The following is an 18619-nucleotide window of genomic DNA, read 5'->3' as shown; positions in this document are numbered from 1 at the left end:
ATACCCCAGGCGGTAGCAGTAGCAGTAGCAGTAGCAGTAGCAGCAGCAAGGCTTACACCCAGAGTCTGTATTTTTTTTGGTTTCCGTTTCTTGCTGGCAGAACGATACGTTTCTGTATAGTTCGTGAAGTGTTGTGTGCAAAGCCAATCCAATAAAGTCGCAAAGAGACCGAGTCACAAGTGCCCAAAAGTACAGCCAATAACCCAACACAACACCCAACAAAACCTACAACTCACACACAGCTACAAAATGGAATACCGGTGCTTTAGTAGAAGTTCTGTCAAAGTAAGTGACCCCAATAAGCACTAAAAAATAAAAGAAAATACCAAAGACGAGGCTGAGTCTGCGGCTGGGGCTGGGACTGGGACTGGGACTGGGGCTGGGGCTGAAGCTGCAGCCCACCACCAGACCAGGAGAAGCAGAAGAAGCAGCTGCAAGATCTCTTACACTTCTCTCTTACACGTTTTTTTTTTTTTTTTGTTGTTTTTTGTATTTTGCTTGAACTTGGCATTGTTCTCTGGAGTCGTCGCCGTTGCCGTTGCCGTTGCCGTCAGTGCTGGTCGGTGGTTCCTTTTGGAAACCAGTATGGCATTAAAACTTATATAGCTGTGTGGTGTGCACCATCCCAACCCATCCCATCCCATACCATATGGGTTTCTATATATGTACTCTCGAACTGAGTGCAGTCGTCGCGGCGGTGGCGGCGGCCCAACCCACAGCCAGGCAACACCTTCGGTGGTCCACTAAGTGCCTGGAATGGCACGGCATGGGATGGGACTTGAGCTGGGTTGGGCCGAGGCCGAGGCTGAGGCTGAGGCTGAGGCTGGGTTCTCCTTAGGAATTCAGTCTCTGACTCGCTTCAGGTTCGGTTCGGGTTCGGGTTCGGCTTGATTCGCCCATTTCGACCTATTTCCTCGGCCAAGACTCGCCCAATCACTCGATGGAATTAGCACCTTTCTTTGACTTTCTTTTTGCAGTCGGTTTCGGTGTCGGTCTTCTGCTGCTTTCGGCCTTAACGAATCTTTAATGAATTTGCTTTGGCCAAATAACTTTTACTAGGCTTCTTGTCGGCCGGTCGCATACGAGTTGATGTCTGAGCATTCTCGTCTTGTCAGTCACCTCACGTTTCAGCCTGGCACTGAAATTGGCCAGAAAACCGTGTGGGCTGGAGAGCCCTGCTGATATATGGCATACTCTGGCTCGAAAGCCAGCGGAATGTTGGGAGTGGATACCCGATCCATCGCGAGAAATGGAACCGCATTTGCTGCAACAGGAATTGCTGCCCCATAGAGCCCGAAAGAATTTCCAAATCTCTTGTCTTGTTTCTCTGTGAACTTGACCCACAAAAATGCTAATCAAGGAAGCAAACGTAGAAAGCAAAAACACGGCTCCTCCTCCGCCTCCACCTCCGCTTAATCTTATTTCGTTGGGGATATCGGATCGAGTTATGTTGATTTCTTTGAGCCGATTTGATGTGGTGTGTGCCCCCGATTAATGAGTGTCTTTCAGTCTGGCCAAGACACTCTCGTATTGGCTGTCTGCTTGCCTCTGCTCTTCTGGCCCAGAGAGAATTTCATTTGGCTTGGTTCAAGCACGAGTCAGTCGGAAATTTAATCATCTTGTCCGGTAGCCCCTGCCACCACACGATGATTCAAAACGAATTCCCAGAGCGAGCCCTAACCGTTGAGCGCTGCTGCTGCCGCGGGCAAAAGTAAAATAACAAAAAAAAAAAAAAAAAATACTTTATAAAAAGTAGGCTAAATATATTCATACTTTGATTTTTTATGGGTTGTTGCTGTTGTCTTCGTTTCTGTTGCTGAGAGCCGGTCGGTCCCGGTGCTCACTCGCACAGGTAGAAAGATTCTCATTCATGCGTGTCACCTCTTGGTTGAGGCAGTGGCATGGCAGAAGAACCCAACCTTAAAGAGCCATCATAGGCAGCAGTACGACGGGTACGGCTACGGGTATTCGTATGCGTATATAACTATTTGCAAAACGGCATTATAAACTGTAAAAACAAAAGATTTCTTCTGGGTCAAATATAACCCCCCTCCCCCCCCCCCCCCCCCCAAAAAAAAACACTGAGGGACCAAAAATTGTCATAAATTTGTGTTAATTGCCTGCTTAATGTAGCGCCAAGAACTAACAGTACTTCCCGAGTCGCCTCCAGATAATAATGATGCAAATTATCCAGTGAAACTCCAAACAAAAATATATGAATACAATTGAGGGCGTAATGAGTAAAAGTGTTGGGCTAAAGGGGGGGGAGGAGAGGCCTCGGCCTCGGTCTGGGTCTGGGTCTGGGTCTGGGTCTGATTGCCATTATGAGATGCTTCGGTTCGGTTCTAGTTTTGGTCAGCGAAATTTTTAGCCCCATTTCCACGCGCCATTCCTCCTCCACATCCCACGCTCTCTGGACAATGGCCGCGTCGCCTCACGTCGCGTCGCGCATGCGAAGTGGCAAGCAGCCCAAAAATGAAAGCGCCGCTGTCATCGCATTGGGGGAGGGAATGAAACGAAGCCAGAGGCATCGAGTGGAGTCGGAGCGGAGTCGGAGTCCATGCACTTGCCTCTTGTCTCTTTCTAGCGCTGGCCCCAGGCCCCTCCAGTGCTGTTTTCTGTTGTTTTTGTTGTGGCCTGTGGTCTGGGAAAACGTGATCTGCATAGCGGACAAGAAGACCAGAAGAAAAAAAAAAAAAACCCATTGAAAGTTTTGTCGCTTCGGGGTTATCACGGCCCGAGCTTTGTTGTTTGTCGCGGAACGGAAAAAAGCAATAACGAACGGGTCTAATTCTCAAAGAACGGTGCTGAGAACCGACATTAGCACAGAGATCACAATCGATCTATAACATGTTCCGCAGGGAAGCCGATACCGATGCCGATGCCTGGGGTGTGGTGTGGTGTGGTGTGGTCCTGCTTTCAGTGGATATGTATGCCCGATTGGATTGGCCAAGCTTTTCATCAACTTTTCCTGACCAACTGGTCCACAATCAAACAAAAGGCCTTTGGGAAATTGTGTCAGTCAAGCAAAGCCAACAATTCTCTCTCAATTCGTTTCAATCACAATACATTATCACTGACATCCATTGAGAGAATGTGGAACTCGCCAGACAAGCGACGATCAGATCAGCGACCAGCAGCAGGGGCGGGGAGGGCGGCTCGGATCTAGCGAGAGGAGGTGGCAGGCAGATCGAGAGACCCGAGACCCGAGACCTGGGGCTGTAGGCTACGCTTATCAATAAAACCAGTTCCAAGACTCATTGCGTGCAACGGTCTCAGAGTCGCAGAGTCTTCTGGTGGCTATTTGTAAGCTGTCAATAATCCGTCGGTGCTTTCCCAAACAAAACCCAAACCAATTTTCACTTGGTGTAGTGGTCCAATAATATTGTAGCGTTTAATTTCATTTATTACCAAAGTCCCAATGTTTGTTTATGCGATCCGAAACATGCTCCCGGCCACGGCTTGGCTGTGTGCGTGTGTTAGAGGGAGAGAGAGACAGAGGCAGAGCCAGAGCCGACGAAGAGCGAGACTTGAGACGCCTAAGAGAGAGAGATGGAGATGTGGGTCGTTAACCTCGTTATAACGGCACCTGATACACGAACAGCGGCGCGCTGCTCTTGACAGTTTTGCTCGTCGTCGCTTTGTCTCTTTTTGCCATGGCATATGGCATGGCTGGGCTCTGATTCTTTCTAGCGGCCACACTTAGTGCAAGTCTCCGGCCGCTTGCCGCTTGGCTTTCGGCGTCCCCCCCCTGCCTCTTCGTTGAACGGTATGAATGAGTGTGTTATGTAAGCCCAACTAATGACGGGACACGGCACACACTCAAACTGTCGCCGTATCGTCAATGGTCAATGGTCAATGGGTTTTTGATTAATGAGTGATTTGCTGATTTTTCAAAGCAGCTCAAATATTATTTGCATTTATTTGTGATATTTTGTTTTTGGTACAGTCACGCCGCAATCACTTCAACGAACCAAACGAACCCCGAAGACAGGCAGGCGGCTACTTAAGAAAGTTGCCTCATTAGGAGGAGAGGGTCTCGTCGAGACCCAATCAAGATGGCAATTACCAAGTAAAAATACTCCGTACGTACTCAGACGAATGTCTTGTGACAGGTTCAAATGGCAATGGCAATGGCAATGGCTTGGTCTTGCCTTAATGTCGAATCAAGAGGGGACCGGACCAGACCAGAGCACCACGGGCATTTATTAAACGAAATTGTTGGTGGAGGGCCATCCCATCAAAACGGAAAGTCAGACGGACGGACGGACCAAATGACAATGGGCAAGAAAAGCTCGTTTAATGAGCCAACGAGTCAACTACAGCACACAGAATTTGACAAAAGGCCAAATGCAGACAGAGAGACGGAGAGACGGACACGACACGACACGACGCTCGGGCTACAGGCGGTGAGAGTGTACCGCGTGTCTCTCTCTCTCTCCCTGTCACACGATCTCCCTAACTGCCTTCCCACCGACCGCCCGACCGCCCGCCCGCCCGCTCTCTCCTTTTGGCGGCACGAAGCAAGTTCATTAATTTCTTGTAATGAATGTGAAAAGAATTAAATAATAGAATTTCGCTTTCATTTTTCATTTCCCAGCAGCGAACCAACACGCAATGACCATTAGGCCACAAACATTTCGTTTTTTTTTGTCAAATTTCTTAAACTGAAAAGAAAGTTTGGTTTGTTGGGCATCTCATCTCTTACGAAAATGTGCGAACAAACCATCCATCCCACCAGACCAGGCCAGGCCAGGCCACAAACAATACAATAACTGAAAGGAAATTAATATTAAATGTTTATATCAATTAAAAAAGCTACGAGTATTTACGGTATTTTTTGCCATCGACAATCGGACAAAGGCCCGATGGGATGGGATGGAATGGGATGGGATGGCACGTTATCCGACCTGTCCGATTATTTCTGCGCATCATGTCGTACGTGCAGCGATTTTCTCAGAGAGAAAAATGGCAAAATTTTTGTGCTGCAATTTTAATTCAATCGAAACTGGTTTTCGGCTGCTGCCTGCCTGCCTGACTGCCACTTGATCAGCAACAAAAAATCTGCACAGAGAAAGTGAAAGAAAACACAACGCGCGCGCGCGCAAATAAAATAAAAAACAAAAATACTATGCTGCAAGAAGAGGCAATAAAAAAAAGTTCAGACCATATTAGAAGTCAGCTTTACATGCGGTGCGGTTGAAAAATGTATTAACATTTCTTCTTGCTCTGCCTTCCCCCTCTCCCTCTCCCTCTATCGTGGCAGCTGTCCGATTTGAATTTCTTCTTTGTTTTTACTTTCACGTACGGACGGGGGCGATGGCTGTGGCTGTGGTTGTGGCTTCACGAGATGGTTATTTATGAGCTTAATTAATTTGTTTATGGATTTCGAGTCTAAGCGGGTCAAGTATGTGAAAATAGAAACTTTTCATCAGCTCAGGGCACCGAAAATTCCCCGTCATAGCAGTCAAGAAACTCCTATAACTGGCTTTCGGTCTGGAGTGGAGTGGAGTGGAGTGGCGTACGTTTCTACGTCCAGTTCTTAGAACTCTGAAAAAGTTCCCCCCAGAGTCAGAAGCTAGCCATGGTCAGGGTCGTGGGTTCAACGACAAAACATAAAACATGTTACAACACCTCAAGCAAAGTTGTACAACAAACACCAGAGACGCCACAACCTGGTCGGGCTGGGCTTTTGCATGACACAGCTCTTCCATTGGCATGCCCGTTATCACAGGGGTCTAACCTATTGATATCGTATGTATTTGCAGCACCTAACGGCGCTCTGCGTCATCAGTATTGCACTCACATGCGCCAATGCGGCGTTATGGCCCAGCTACAGCAGCAGCGACGATGCGCCTTCCAGCAGATGCGCCGGAGGGCGTGGACTGAAATACCTATCCGGTGATGCGCTGACGGATTCGCCAGACTGTTTGGGCCCCAACAATGCGCCATATCCCAGGTGAGTGAGTCACGTCACTTAACGGTGCTCAGAGTGGCCGATCATAGCATTCGGAAAACTTTCTTTTCTAACGCCTCTTGCCTCTTCTGCCTCGACTATTCCCCATTACCATTTGCATTTGCATTTGCAGTGCGGCCGTTGCGCGCACATTCTCCAACTGGAACGGAAATTCGCGACGTGGACGCCAGAGCAAATTGCCGACCACTCTGGATCCCGCTGTGACCACGAGTGCACTTTTGAGGGCCTACGATGAGGTAAACAATGAGGCTATCGGAAGCAATCGTTATGGTAAGTCGGTCAGGCTAATGACGGTACGGTGCGGCCGCAATTGATTGACCGCACAATTGATTGATTGACCCAGTGATTGTCTGACTGTCTGTCCGTCTGTTTGTCGGTTTGTCTTTCCTTTTACGCAGGTCGTTCCCTGAAGAATGCCTCGCCGGCGCATCAGTGCAAGAGCGATACACCGGCGCGTCTGTGCAAGACGCGCTACAACACCACGGCACCCATGTATGGCGTTAGTTTGACCTCTGGCCAGCCGGTCACCATAGTTCAGAAGTTCCCCGATCTCCTGCAGCAAGTCGTCTTCGAAGTGTGCGAGTAAGTAGCTCCATCCGGCCGATCAGGATCACCGATATCTAGCCCTGGCTTTCGTCCGCAACAGGTCCTCTGAATGTGATGTGGTTCGCGGCGAGTGTACGCAAACCTATGTGCCCTACCTGTTCCTGGTCATCCCCCTGGGTCCCGTGACGCTAACCGGCCAGGACTATGTGCTCGTGGAGAGCGGATGCGTCTGCAAGCCGAAGTACTCGACGGGCGCCGCCCAGGAGCCCAACATGATACCGTAGGCGTTGGAGCGTACTACCACCAGTACTACGCCCACCCACTAGGAACACAAACAGCAACCAAAAGAACTGAGCGAGTTTTGGTCGAGGGTCGAAGCTGAGCAGCGGCTGGCTGCCTGGCTAAATTAATATGTACTTAAACGAGGAATTATTTTTTGTAGCGAAATCAATTTTGCAATGTTATTTAATTTTTTTTTTCTAATCTCCTATTTCTTCTCAACACTCTCAGCTGTATAAAATTGAAATGCAATTTTGCTCGAAAAATAATCAAATGCTAATCTTAAGTTTAAATTTAAACAAAATTAAATTAATGCATTCATGCGTTTATAGTTATAATTATTAGAGCCCCTAAATAAAAGCATTCCTTTCGAAATGTTAATATGGATATTTTTGTGGGTAATATTAACTATATTCTCTGTTTGCCGCCCACGATAGATTGTTGAGGCAGCATTTTTAATGAACAAATAATTGTATACGATAAATAAAACTATTTTCAATAAGATTTGATTGCATTATTTTCAAAAACTCTTTAAACAAGACTAGTTACATGATTTTTAAATTTGAATTTTCGATGACGCCATACCAAATGCAACCCTGTTTCAAATGATATCGTCGGTTTTCCGGCTGTTAGATTTAAAAAAATATTCTTTCTATTTTTGTAGCAACAGGGGCAGGGAGTGAAAATGGATAATAAACTCAGGCACTCCCGATCATCAAATAAAATGTATACGAAAAACAGATAACATAGGACTATGTTAGTTATCTCAATGACTCTGTGCGTTTGAATAAACGACAATTGCAACGTATAAATTAGACCCGCAAATAAAGTACCTACATTCAAGACTCGCTTCGGGGCCAAAGTTTGGTAAACAAATGGCGCGCCTGACCGTCGGAATGCCTTCTTTGCCTCTTGTTTCCTCAAATGTGGCTTGGCAACAACAATCCCAATGTTACGCTCGCTGACCACTCTTGAGTCCAAGCTGCCGTTTATCGCACACAAACATCGATAGTGCCATTCGCGATTAATTGATATGTATATAGCATCCGTGGTTTGTTCTGCCTCTGCCACCACTGGTGCAGACCGTTTTCACGCATATATTTTTTTTTTCGCGAAGAAAAAATACAAGCCGAATACAATTAAAAACGGATTGTATGTAATTGTGAGTGGTGTTATTTGCGAAGAACGAAGAGCACAAGTTTTTCGCAGCTTTGGTTTTCCATCGAAAGCATAAAGCAATTAAGCGCAACGCATCCCCCGGCCATCCTTAAACTTACTCACACACTAGGGCGCACACACCGAAAAGACGCTGCATGTGTGTGTGTGTATAGACAACTGTCTTGCGTGGTGCCGGGTTACATATTTTTATTGAATTTTTCTCGTGGGCCTGCCAAAACAAATGTGCATGCAGTAGAAGGGCCACAAATTGGCGGCAGTTTAAAGAAAACCCCGAAAACAGACAGCAAAATCACAGTCTAGCGATGATGTTCACGGTAAGTGCGATGGTGTAAGATGTGTGTGTGTGTGTGTGATGCCAAAGACTATATTGTGTGTAGTCTTCGGTGTGATGCGATGCTCTGAACGCAATCGATAAGAGACATATTTTTCGAACGCCCTTTCTTTACCTCATTTAGGGCACCAACCAGCAGCAGGACACTCGGTTCAGCGACAAGGAAAAGAAACTAATGAAACAAATGAAGTTCGGCGACTGTCTGAGCAAGCGCGTGGACATGTCCAAGGTGAAGCTGGACGTGCTACGGCCGTGGATCAGCAAGAAAATCACCGACATACTCAACATCGAAGACGATGTTGTGGTGGAGTTTGTATATAACCAGCTGGAGGAGGAGAAGTATCCATGTCCCAAGAAAATGCAAATAAATATGACCGGGTTCCTCAATGGCAAAAATGCCCGCCAGTTTATGGGCGAGCTCTGGGCTCTGCTGCTCTCGGCCCAGGACAGTGACTCCGGCATCCCGGCTGAGTTCATACAGCAAAAGAAGGACGAGATACTCAAGCGCGAGGAGGAGCTACAGCAACGCCAGCGCGACAGATCCCGCTCACGTTCTCGCTCCTCGCGCGGGAATTCCCGGCGTGACCGTCAACGTGATCGATCTCCAAATGGCGGCAAATCCAAGTCCCGCTCCCGTTCGCGCTCGCGATCGGCCAAGCCAGCCAACAATGGCTCGGTGCCAAGTGCCGCCCGTGAGGCGGCCGCCAATGCAGCGGCTCGAATTCGCAAACGCGGCGGCTCACCCTCGGCCACCCGTCCTGCCTCCAGGGAGCGGCGTCCCAGCCGCCGCCCACGGTCCCGCTCTCGCCAGAAGACGCGCTCTGGCTCGCCAGCCCCTGGCAAGAAGGCATCCTCCTCGGACCCACCCCCAGCTAAGGCTCTCAATGGACGTCACTCAGGGGACAAGTCCCCCGTACAGCCCAAGGGAAAAAAGTCGTCGCGCTCACGCTCCAGGTCACGTTCCCCCCGTAGTCGCTCTAGGTCCAGCGGCAAGCGCTCACGCTCTCGCAGCTCCTCGCCACGCAGCCGACGTCGTGGCCGCTCCAGCAGCATTTCTCTGTCCCCCGAGCGCAATCAGGATCAGTTCGAGCATCGTCGCAACAAGAACAGTGTCCAAAACAAACGTCAATATCGCAATAATCGCGGAGACTCGGCCAGCTCCATGGAGCGGGGTAATGATCGCGGACGTCAGTTTGGTGGAGGAGGAGGCGGCGGCCGTCGCGGAAGGCGCTTCTCACCGCGCGGCGGTAACCGCAGTCCCATGCGTCAGGACAATGGTGGAGGCGGAGGCGTTGGCGGCGGCGGAGGGCGTTTCCAGCGTTCCAACTCGAGACGTCGCTCACGTTCCCGTCGACTTTCCCGTTCTCCCATGCGATACTCTCGGTCCCCCAGGCGGTAAGTGTCAAATCAGTCTGAGATTCAGTTTTCATTCATCTACTCGCTCGCTTGAAATTTAATTGAAAATGGTTTCCATTACTTATTCGTTCAATACAAGCAGATTTAATAACCGCCGTCGGTCGCCCATGATGCACTATCGGGGTGGAGGAGGTCGTGGCGGTGGACGCGGTGGCGGCGGCGGCGCCGGTGGTGGTCATCGCCAGATGTGGCAGCATCGCGGTGGTTCACCAAACATGCGTGGCGGCGGTCGAATCCACTGGCAGGCGAGATACAGTCCTGGCGGCGGCGGTGGGGGACGAGGTGGCGGTGGAATGGGGCGGTTTGATCGTCGCCAATCCCCGCACCAGAATCGCTATACGCGTGATCATCGCCCATCGGACTCACAGGGAGGACAGCCCTTCCGGAAATTTTCACCCCATTCCGGGCCAGGGCGTCGCTTTTCCTCACCGCAGCGTCGCTCCTCACGCGATCGCCGCCCCAATTCTCGGGAACGTCGTGGCTCGCCTGGTGGCCATGTCAATCGCTGGGACAATCCGCCGCCGGCCAGGAATCGACGATCCACGTCGGAGAGCTCAGCTGAGCCGGCCGGACGCCAGCAACGACATCGCAGTGCCAGTCCCGCTGAGAGGCGGGGCCGCAGTCACAGCCGCAGCCACGAGAGAAGTCGCAGTCATGTGAGAAGCCGCAGCCGCTCCAGTCCGCGACCCAGCCGCAAGCGAGACAGTCCTGTTGCTGGTAAGTCCCCGTTAAAGTTTGCTCCCTTTGGGAAGGGAATAGTACATAAACATGGCCTCTCCACAGAGCGTTCTTCGGTGGAGTTCAGCGGCCCGGCCGTCAATACTATCGATCTCTGTCGCGAGGAGCAGCAGCAGCAGCACCAGCAGCGTAAATCCAATACAGAAACGCTCAAGGTTATCGAGCAGCCAACAGCCGCAGTACGACGCAGCAGTTATGCCAGCCTGTCCCGCACTCCATCACCGTTCCTTAAACCGCACGAGCGTTCGGCGGCCGCTGCATCAGCCGCTACCGCCGCCGTCTCCGTATCCAAGGCTGTTCCAAAGAAATCCCGCAAGAGTCAAACCAGCAGCTCCGACAGCAGCGCCGACAGTGATGACACTGATGATCAGCCGGCGCGCCGCAAGGCCCAGCAAAAGAAGCTGCCAGCTCCCGTGGAGTCGGCTAAGTCAAAGTCGAAGTCTAAGTCGCAACGCAGCTCGGAGAGCTCCAGCAGCAGCGACCAGAGCGACGATGACAACTCGAGCATCGAAGATCATTTGAAAAAGAAGAAGCAACAAAAGCAGCTGCAGCTTCAGCAGCAGCAGCAGTTGCAGCAGCAACAGCAACAAAAAGTGGCGGCCGTGAAGCCGGACAAACGGCGCTCAGAGAAGAAACTCAAGCGCCCTACATCTAGTGCAGAGGAGTCTACGGGCGTTGAAGTAGAGGCAAGACCAGGAAGCAGTCGCAAGCGTAGTCATAAGAAACCACGACGAGATGAGGGCGGAGATGTCAGCGACTCCGAGGAGGAGAATGTGCCCAAAAAGAAGCGCAAGAAGTCCAAGAAGGCGGCGGACACATCCGACAGCGACTCCGAGGACTCGTCAAAGAAGAAAAAGCATAAGAAACACAAAAAACACAGCAAGAAAAGCAAAAAACACAAGAAGCATAAGAGGAAGAGCAGCAGCGGAAAGGCCCGCCCAGACTCCAGCTCCCAAGCAAGCACCGACGAGGAGGAGCAGTCGGGATTGGCGCCAAAGCGCAACGGAAAACTTCCGCTCCTGATCGCTGGCGGAACCGGCCCGGGGGGCATTAACGAAGATCTGGAGAAACAATTGCGGGAGCGCGCATTAAAATCCATGAAGAAGTTGGACTGAACCACACACAGACTATACGAAAATAATTGCATTGCCCATGCCCAGACACACAGACACCCCCTGGATGCACTGCACCCAATCGCCCGCTCACACACATGCACGCACTCAGTTGAAGAACTCCTTAGCCCTCAAAGAACAGACAGACGAACGAAGCCATTAAAATTATTAAAAACTACATTTACATACACACCAACTAAACAACATTCATTGATCGTATACATTGTATTTCTGAAAATGTATTTCATACCTTTAAGTTCATTGCCTAAACACAGGATAGCTACTATAAAACCACGCAAACATTAAGCAAATGAATACAATTTGTATTATGTACAAACAAAAAAAAAAAAAAACAAACAAACAAAAAAATAAGAAAATAATAATAACCCATACACGATATGTAGCCCCCAAGTGGTTTTATAAAAGAAAGAAAAGATCTATTCGGCAATTTGTAATGTTGCCTCCAGTTTAATTTATAAGTAGGTTTTACAAAATGTAATTATTAATGCCTAAAACAAGAAGAGTGTGTATGAGAGAGCATTAACTATTGAGAAATAAACACAATTGTAAAATTAGTGCCAGTTTTGCTAAAATTTCGAATAACATCTGAAGTATTTTAATAACATTCGAACGAAGCAGCCCTGTGTTCGACACAAAATACCGAAATAAAAAGAATCAGTATTATTTTATATATATTTTAGTTTTTCCAGCAGTTTTGCTCTGGTTACACTATCCAAAAATACTATCGACATACTTAGCCCACAAGAATACCGATATTTTTCTAAAGCTACCCGGTGCATCGATAAGAAGAAGCAAAAGTCGCTGGTTTTTGTGATATACAACACATGTAAACAACAAAAAAATAGCCTCGATTTTTCTGGACTGTTAAAAGTACTCCGCTGATGATAAATGATGACAAATGTATCCATATTCATAGTTTCGAGTCTCCAAAGACTTCACATCGCTGACTGTTCCTTTTCATCAATCTATTAAATTAGCATTCATATCCTTGTCACCGATTCAATTTCAAACAATTTCTAGTTGTCGCGCAGCAGTCGATATTATCGGTAGCCGTTTGATGGGATATTTGCTCTCTGTTGTTGGGACTTGCTCTCTTTTTCCCTCTCTACGTCGATGGTATATTTTTCATCGGTAGATTTACGGTATATTTCAGCATATTTTTGAGGGTCAGACCGTACATTGTATCGATAAGTCCGCGGTCACACTGTCGCCTACTCTTCCTTTTCCTGTTGTATTGCAAGACGGACGGTACGTGTTAAAATAATTCGCTTATAATTCGGCCATCACTGTTTATTATTGTGGAATGACAAATAAAATGGGCAGCCAATGGGCCACCCCAATTAACAGTGATGTTATGCTGACATAAAAGCCTAGTGAATCGGTTGTATTAAAGCGGCTTCTAGCGGCTCAACTTACAAGTCGACATTCAAACTATATTTATTTACACATAGCTCAAAGTTTTTTTTACATTTTTTTTTTAGTTACCGCCCGCACAATATATTGAAACGTAAAGATGGTAAGCATCGCCGGGTGCTGATTTGCAAGTTAAACGAATGCAATGAGCGAAATTTTGTTTATGCTGCCCATCGCAGTGTCCCATGGAATTGAGTGTTAGTGTATTAACTTATGGGAATTGTTTTGCAGGCACGTGGCCCTAAGAAGCATTTGAAGCGTTTAGCCGCACCCAAGGCATGGATGTTGGACAAACTTGGGGGAGCTTTCGCCCCACGTCCGTCGACCGGCCCACACAAGCTGCGCGAGTCGCTGCCCCTCCTGATCTTCTTGAGAAATCGTCTCAAGTACGCCCTGAACGGTGCTGAGGTGACCAAGATTGTCATGCAGCGTCTGGTCAAGGTTGACGGAAAGGTTCGCACCGATCCCACCTACCCAGCTGGCTTCATGGGTAAGTTCTGCCCGGAGATTGCCACAAACTGATTTGTATGCTAAAATATTCTTCTACACTTTTATAGATGTCATCACTCTCGAGAAGACCGGTGAGTTCTTCCGTCTGGTCTACGACGTGAAGGGACGTTTCACCATTCACCGCATCTCCGCTGAGGAGGCCAAGGTGTGTTGAAAAACTTGTGAAAAGATGTCTGGCTTTATCGAAGACCGATCTATGTCATTTGCAATACGTTCATTGGTTCAAAATGAAGCCCAAAGCAATTTTTGTTACGACGGTCACTGATCTGTGCATTCCGCAGCCATTTCAGTAACTTTTACGTGCAATTACATTCAAATTGAAATCCATCTATGTGTGAAAGTAACTAAATGTACCTTCCAATGTTCTTTTGCAGTACAAGCTGTGCAAGGTCAAGAAGAACCAGTTGGGAGCCAAGGGTGTTCCATTCCTGGTCACACACGACGGTCGCACCATCCGCTACCCCGATCCTCTCATCCATGCCAACGACACCGTGCAGGTTGACATTGCCACCGGCAAGATCACCGACTACATCAAGTTCGATTCCGGTAAGCACCCTTTGATGGAGCAGAAATCCTCCCTGGCTGGTTCGAAGACCACAAAGCGCTAAAATTCCAAGTTGCGTGGTTCAAATACTAAGCCAAAAGCAATTTTTGTCACGACGGTCTCTGATCTGAGCATTCCACAGCCGTTTCAGTAACTTTACGTGCAATTACAACTCAACTCGCGTATTACGTATTTCGTTGAAAACTAATCGAGGTATTTTCAATTCCATCCATAGGCAATCTGTGCATGATCACCGGAGGCAGGAATTTGGGACGTGTCGGCACCGTTGTCAACCGTGAGCGTCATCCTGGATCCTTCGATATTGTGCACATCAAGGACTCTCAGGGTCATGTGTTTGCCACCCGTTTGACCAACGTGTTCATCATTGGCAAGGGCAGCAAGCCCTACATCTCCCTGCCAAAGGGCAAGGGTGTCAAGCTGAGCATTTCGGAGGAGCGCGACAAGCGTCTGGCCGCCAAGACCCACTAAAAAAATAAGAGCGAATGCTGGATAGGGGACAGGAGTAAAAAGGACTTTTACCTTGTTGCAGAGCTCTGTACGTTAAGCTACGGAATTAAAAACCAAGAACGTAAAGCATGTGTTTTTTTTTGTTTAATGCTCGCGGAGCCAGGGCTGTCACTCCCTCCCCAATCACCTCAAAGAATCGCTTCCATGATCATATAAAACCCATCAATTTCCTTCTGTGCGAAAGTTGGCGCCCAATTTTATAGCTTTTTTGCCGCCAGCATCGATGAGCCGCCAAAAGCTTTGGGCACACTGCAAGTGGGTGAATTTATTCATTTGGTTCATTTCTGGTTCATGAACTGCTTTTGTTTAAAACCTATTTTATAAACAATCCAATAAAAGGGAGTCCTTCAAATGAGCCAATCTTGTAGAAAATGGATTGATTTGTATGCTAAAATTATATATTCAGTGCTGAGGGTTATATTTAGCTAGTAATATGCAACCGAATAACAAAATCAAGAAATACGATAGAAATCGATTAGCCCATTGTCGACCAGTGGGTATTTAAATACAGTTCAGGTGAAAGATTTTGTTTTTTCACACTAAAGAGGAAGGATAAGATGCATGTTGAAGTGGCTCCTACGTGTAGCGAATCGAGGACTCGGGTCTGATTGGGCCTGGGCAGTAACCTCTACAGGTCCAAAACGGAGGCCCGCCTGGATGGCAGCAATCGGCACGTGCACGGGGGTGGAGCACCCCCAATGTGCTCAGCTCATGTGCGCATGTATGAGTAAGAAAAAAGGAAGTAAGAAAAAAGAGGAAAAGGAACGTAAAAGTCCTTTTTGTGGATTTTTGAATTTTTCTATCGAGCTACACATCAGCTGGGAAATAAGCTCTATCGATTTCAGTTATCGAGCTAAAAATCAGCTGAGAAATAAGTTTTATCGATTTCAGTATTTGTACATTGTACACACTGCTTTGTACATTGACAATTGGGGAGGCAGAAAAGAAGAAAAGAAAACTCGCTTCGAAGTAAATCCTAGGTAACTAAATCTTGCTGCCAGGCGGAAACCATAGGAAAGCTGTTGCTATTCTCCGTCTGCTTACTAACCCACACGCGTGTGGCTGTGTGTGTGCGTGCGAGTGGCCCCACCGATACACACACTCACACAGACCAATGCCTACACATCATATGTTGATAAGTTCGTGTGTGGAAAGAACAACAAAAGCAACGAGCACTTCTTCATATGTGAATCATTTGTAGGGATTTGTCTGTTTGTCCGTTTGTTTGTTTGTGTAATGCACAGCGAGGCAACGTGAACCGTCTGCGGGTTTATTTGTCGCCCCATTTTCAACTATCTAATACTCCACATAGCCGCACAGTCGCGTCATCCAGCCAGCCCAGCGAACACAGAACACAGAACAGCAGCAAAAGCAGCAACAGAAGCAGCAGCAGCAGCAGCAGCAGAGCAGTCATGTCCCAGGCCTTGAACAATCCAACGGGTGGTGGTGCCCCGCACCGCGATTACGGGGCAACGGCAGAGAGTATCACGCCCGAAGTGAGCTTCGCCGCTCCAGGCGGCTCCTCTGGCTTCAGTCCCACAGAGTTCATGTCCCTCAGCGAGGACATTGGGCACAACATAACGGCCGTGCTCAGCAGCACCAAGCAGCTGGAGAAGCAACTGAAGCTGATTGGCACGCCCAAAGATCTGCCGACGCTGCGGGACAAAGTGCACAGCATCAATACAAAGACGAACGCCAAGATTCAGACCATCACCGTGGACCTGCAACGCCTGCAGGGCGTCGTCAGGCACGGCGATCGCCAGCAGAAGCTCCAGCTGGAGAAGCTGACGCGCGAGTTCCATAGCGTGGTCGAGAAGTACTCCAACTTGCAGAGGCGGATCTCATCCGCAATGCGACAGAGCTACCAACAGGCCCTGGGCTCCGAGCACGAGGCGGAGGTATCTGCCCGAGCCGAGCTACTCCAGCAGCAGCGCCAGGAGCAGGCTGGTCTGCAGCAGGAGCACGACATGCTGGTCGAGCGGCATCGTCAAGTGGAGCAGATCGAGTCTGATATCATCGACGTCAACCAGATATTCACCAAGCTGAGTGGACTCGTGCACGAGCAGGGCGAGCAAATGGGTGAGTGGCCAACACAGAGTGCAAAGCCTTGATTCTAACTGATGCAATTCTAACAATTTTCATTGACTGGCTAGATTTCATTGAGAACAGTATTGAGCAGACCGCCACCAATGTGGAGGACGGACATTCGGAGCTGGCAAAGGCGGCTAGAAGTCGTCAGAGCTATCGTCGCAAGATTCTGATCCTTTTAGTGATTGCTGTGATAATAGGTTTAATTGTAACTGGCATTATTGTTGCCAAATTGAGCAGTTAATTGTTTTATTTATACACATATACAAGCCCAAAACATACACACACTCACACACACACACACACACACGCATACATATATGAGTATAAATAATGATTTTTGTAAAACAATTTTTATAAAAAAAAAGAAAATTATGAACGTTAAAAACTCTGTTTAATCACCAAGTGAGCAAAGACAACAACAAAAGTAAGAAAATCGAAGAGAACTAAACGGAAATACAATATTTATAAATATATATATACATATACATATACACACACTCACACTCACACAAACATACAAGGATAATGAATCCCATTTAACTGGCATATAAACAAATTATTCAGCGCTTTTAAATGTTACTCATTTCTTGTTAAAAAACGATTATTGCGAACAACTTAAGTTTGGCATTGAATGTAACCCCCCTTGTATTTAGTTTATTAGTTTAAAGCAAACAAAATATATGTTAAATAATTCAAGTTATAATTAAGCGAGCCTGCAATCGAAAATAAACAAAAAACTACGGCCCAAAATACGAATATCTGAAATGTTTCTGCAAATTCAATTAGAGGCGGCTCAAAGTTTGGAAACTATTTCTGAGATTTTTAAATGTGCGCGCCCATTTGCTACAAACAGCTGTTCGGGCAGTGAGCCAAGTTGGCAGCCCGCAAAAGTTATCGATTTCTCAGCGAACGGCCACACTAACAACCAACCAAAACAACGTGCTGCGAATTATTTTCGTTTTATAAATACAATATATAAAAAAACAACACATTTAAAGATGCCACAGGGGAAATTCAAGAAAGCCAAAATGCCAGCGGCGATGGCAAAGAAGAAGCAAAAGCAAGCCGCATTCACACGACGATCCAGTGAGTAGCAACAAGTGGCCTGCTGCCCAGTGCATTGTGCATTAATTGTTTCGCTTACAGATGCACCCATCCAGGCGAAGAAGGGCAAGTTCAATGAGACACAGAAAATCAAGGCAGTCATTTCCAAGTCGGTCAACAAGAGCGTGGAGAGTGAGCTGCGATCCCGGGCCCACGAAGGTTACATTCAACTGAGCAAGGCCCAGGAGGCTGTGGCCAAGCATCACGCCTCGCAGGCGGCAGCGGCAGCGGCAGCAGCAACCAGCACAAGCGCCAGCACAAGCAAACCTGTAGCATAGTTTAGTTGATAGTTTAAAAATAGTTGTATATAACTCAATTAAAGCCATACATATGTATGCCAATGACTGTACAGAAACTTATGAGTGTGTCGCTAGGGCTGTCAAAGGCCAACTGGCGGCCGAGTCGAGATGATGTCTCAAGGCCTTGGGCTGAAAAAAAAGCGATTGAGAACTTTGACGTTTTCCTAATTACGCTCAGACCTTGCAGTGGGCCATTGAAATAAGTTTCGCATTCAGTTTCCCTACTTATCACAATCAGTTTGTTTAATTATAAAAATAGTTGGCGAACAAAGTTTGTTCCGCTGACATTTATTGGACGATCTGTCCCTGCCGCGTGTTCCTCGACAAACCCACGACAGCTATTCATGAGAAACTTTTTATTTTTGGCATTGGCAGCAAGCTTTGAGGAAACGAAACGAAAAGGAAAAAGTGCAACTAACAATTTCTATTTAATTTTCGCGTTTCGTTTCGTTTCGTTTCGTTTGCTATGCAAATTCTGTGCGCTTTTGATGTGCTTTTAATTAGCCAGCATCCCGCACTCACACTCACACA

The 18619-nt window shown here is 47.7% G+C and overlaps 5 protein-coding genes and 2 non-coding genes across 8 annotated transcripts; all 7 read left to right on the top strand.

The window, feature by feature from the left end:
* The first annotated feature begins 160 nt into the window (after nt 1-160).
* Nucleotides 161-6944, top strand: LOC6595896. The gene is made up of 5 exons (XM_002021401.2): nt 161-285; nt 5769-5959; nt 6090-6247; nt 6376-6559; nt 6624-6944. The coding sequence occupies exons 1-5, from the start codon at nt 250-252 to the stop codon at nt 6805-6807; spliced, it is 753 nt and encodes a 250-aa protein (XP_002021437.1). The 5' UTR covers nt 161-249; the 3' UTR covers nt 6808-6944.
* A 1011-nt stretch (nt 6945-7955) lies between these two features.
* LOC6595898 (serine/arginine repetitive matrix protein 1) lies at nt 7956-11774 on the top strand. 2 transcript variants are annotated; one of them, XM_002021403.2, is made up of 4 exons: nt 7956-8295; nt 8437-9707; nt 9811-10445; nt 10512-11774. In XM_002021403.2, exons 1-4 carry the CDS (start codon nt 8284-8286, stop codon nt 11579-11581), a joined length of 2988 nt encoding a protein of 995 aa, XP_002021439.2. In that variant the 5' UTR covers nt 7956-8283; the 3' UTR covers nt 11582-11774. The 2 variants fall into 2 exon arrangements, with proteins under 2 accessions (XP_002021439.2, XP_026845704.1); XM_026989903.1 differs by having other exon boundaries at nt 9808-10445.
* Nucleotides 11775-13080: 1306 nt separating this feature from the next.
* On the top strand, nt 13081-14660 carry LOC6595900 (40S ribosomal protein S4). Its single transcript, XM_002021405.2, has 5 exons — nt 13081-13115; nt 13244-13502; nt 13570-13667; nt 13897-14068; nt 14302-14660. Exons 1-5 carry the CDS (start codon nt 13113-13115, stop codon nt 14553-14555), a joined length of 786 nt encoding a protein of 261 aa, XP_002021441.1. The 5' UTR covers nt 13081-13112; the 3' UTR covers nt 14556-14660.
* On the top strand, nt 13693-13836 carry LOC6595901. The gene has a single exon (XR_048068.2). It is a non-coding gene; the product is annotated as a small nucleolar RNA psi28S-3327 (small nucleolar RNA).
* On the top strand, nt 14098-14240 carry LOC6595902. Its single transcript, XR_048069.2, has one exon. It is a non-coding gene; the product is annotated as a small nucleolar RNA psi28S-3327 (small nucleolar RNA).
* A 1317-nt stretch (nt 14661-15977) lies between the features above and the next one.
* On the top strand, nt 15978-17417 carry LOC6595903 (syntaxin-12). The gene is made up of 2 exons (XM_002021406.2): nt 15978-16673; nt 16748-17417. The coding sequence occupies exons 1-2, from the start codon at nt 16007-16009 to the stop codon at nt 16924-16926; spliced, it is 846 nt and encodes a 281-aa protein (XP_002021442.1). The 5' UTR covers nt 15978-16006; the 3' UTR covers nt 16927-17417.
* A 207-nt stretch (nt 17418-17624) lies between these two features.
* On the top strand, nt 17625-18144 carry LOC6595904. Its single transcript, XM_002021407.2, has 2 exons — nt 17625-17771; nt 17832-18144. The coding sequence occupies exons 1-2, from the start codon at nt 17684-17686 to the stop codon at nt 18065-18067; spliced, it is 324 nt and encodes a 107-aa protein (XP_002021443.1). The 5' UTR covers nt 17625-17683; the 3' UTR covers nt 18068-18144.
* Nucleotides 18145-18619: the final 475 nt, after the last annotated feature.

The sequence above is a fragment of the Drosophila persimilis genome, unplaced genomic scaffold, assembly GCF_003286085.1.
Source record: "Drosophila persimilis strain 14011-0111.01,24,50 unplaced genomic scaffold, DperRS2 tig00000431-arrow-pilon, whole genome shotgun sequence".
NCBI classification, from domain to species: domain Eukaryota; kingdom Metazoa; phylum Arthropoda; class Insecta; order Diptera; family Drosophilidae; genus Drosophila; species Drosophila persimilis.
Note: the sequence above shows the minus strand (reverse complement) of the source record. Positions and strands in the feature narration are given on the sequence as shown.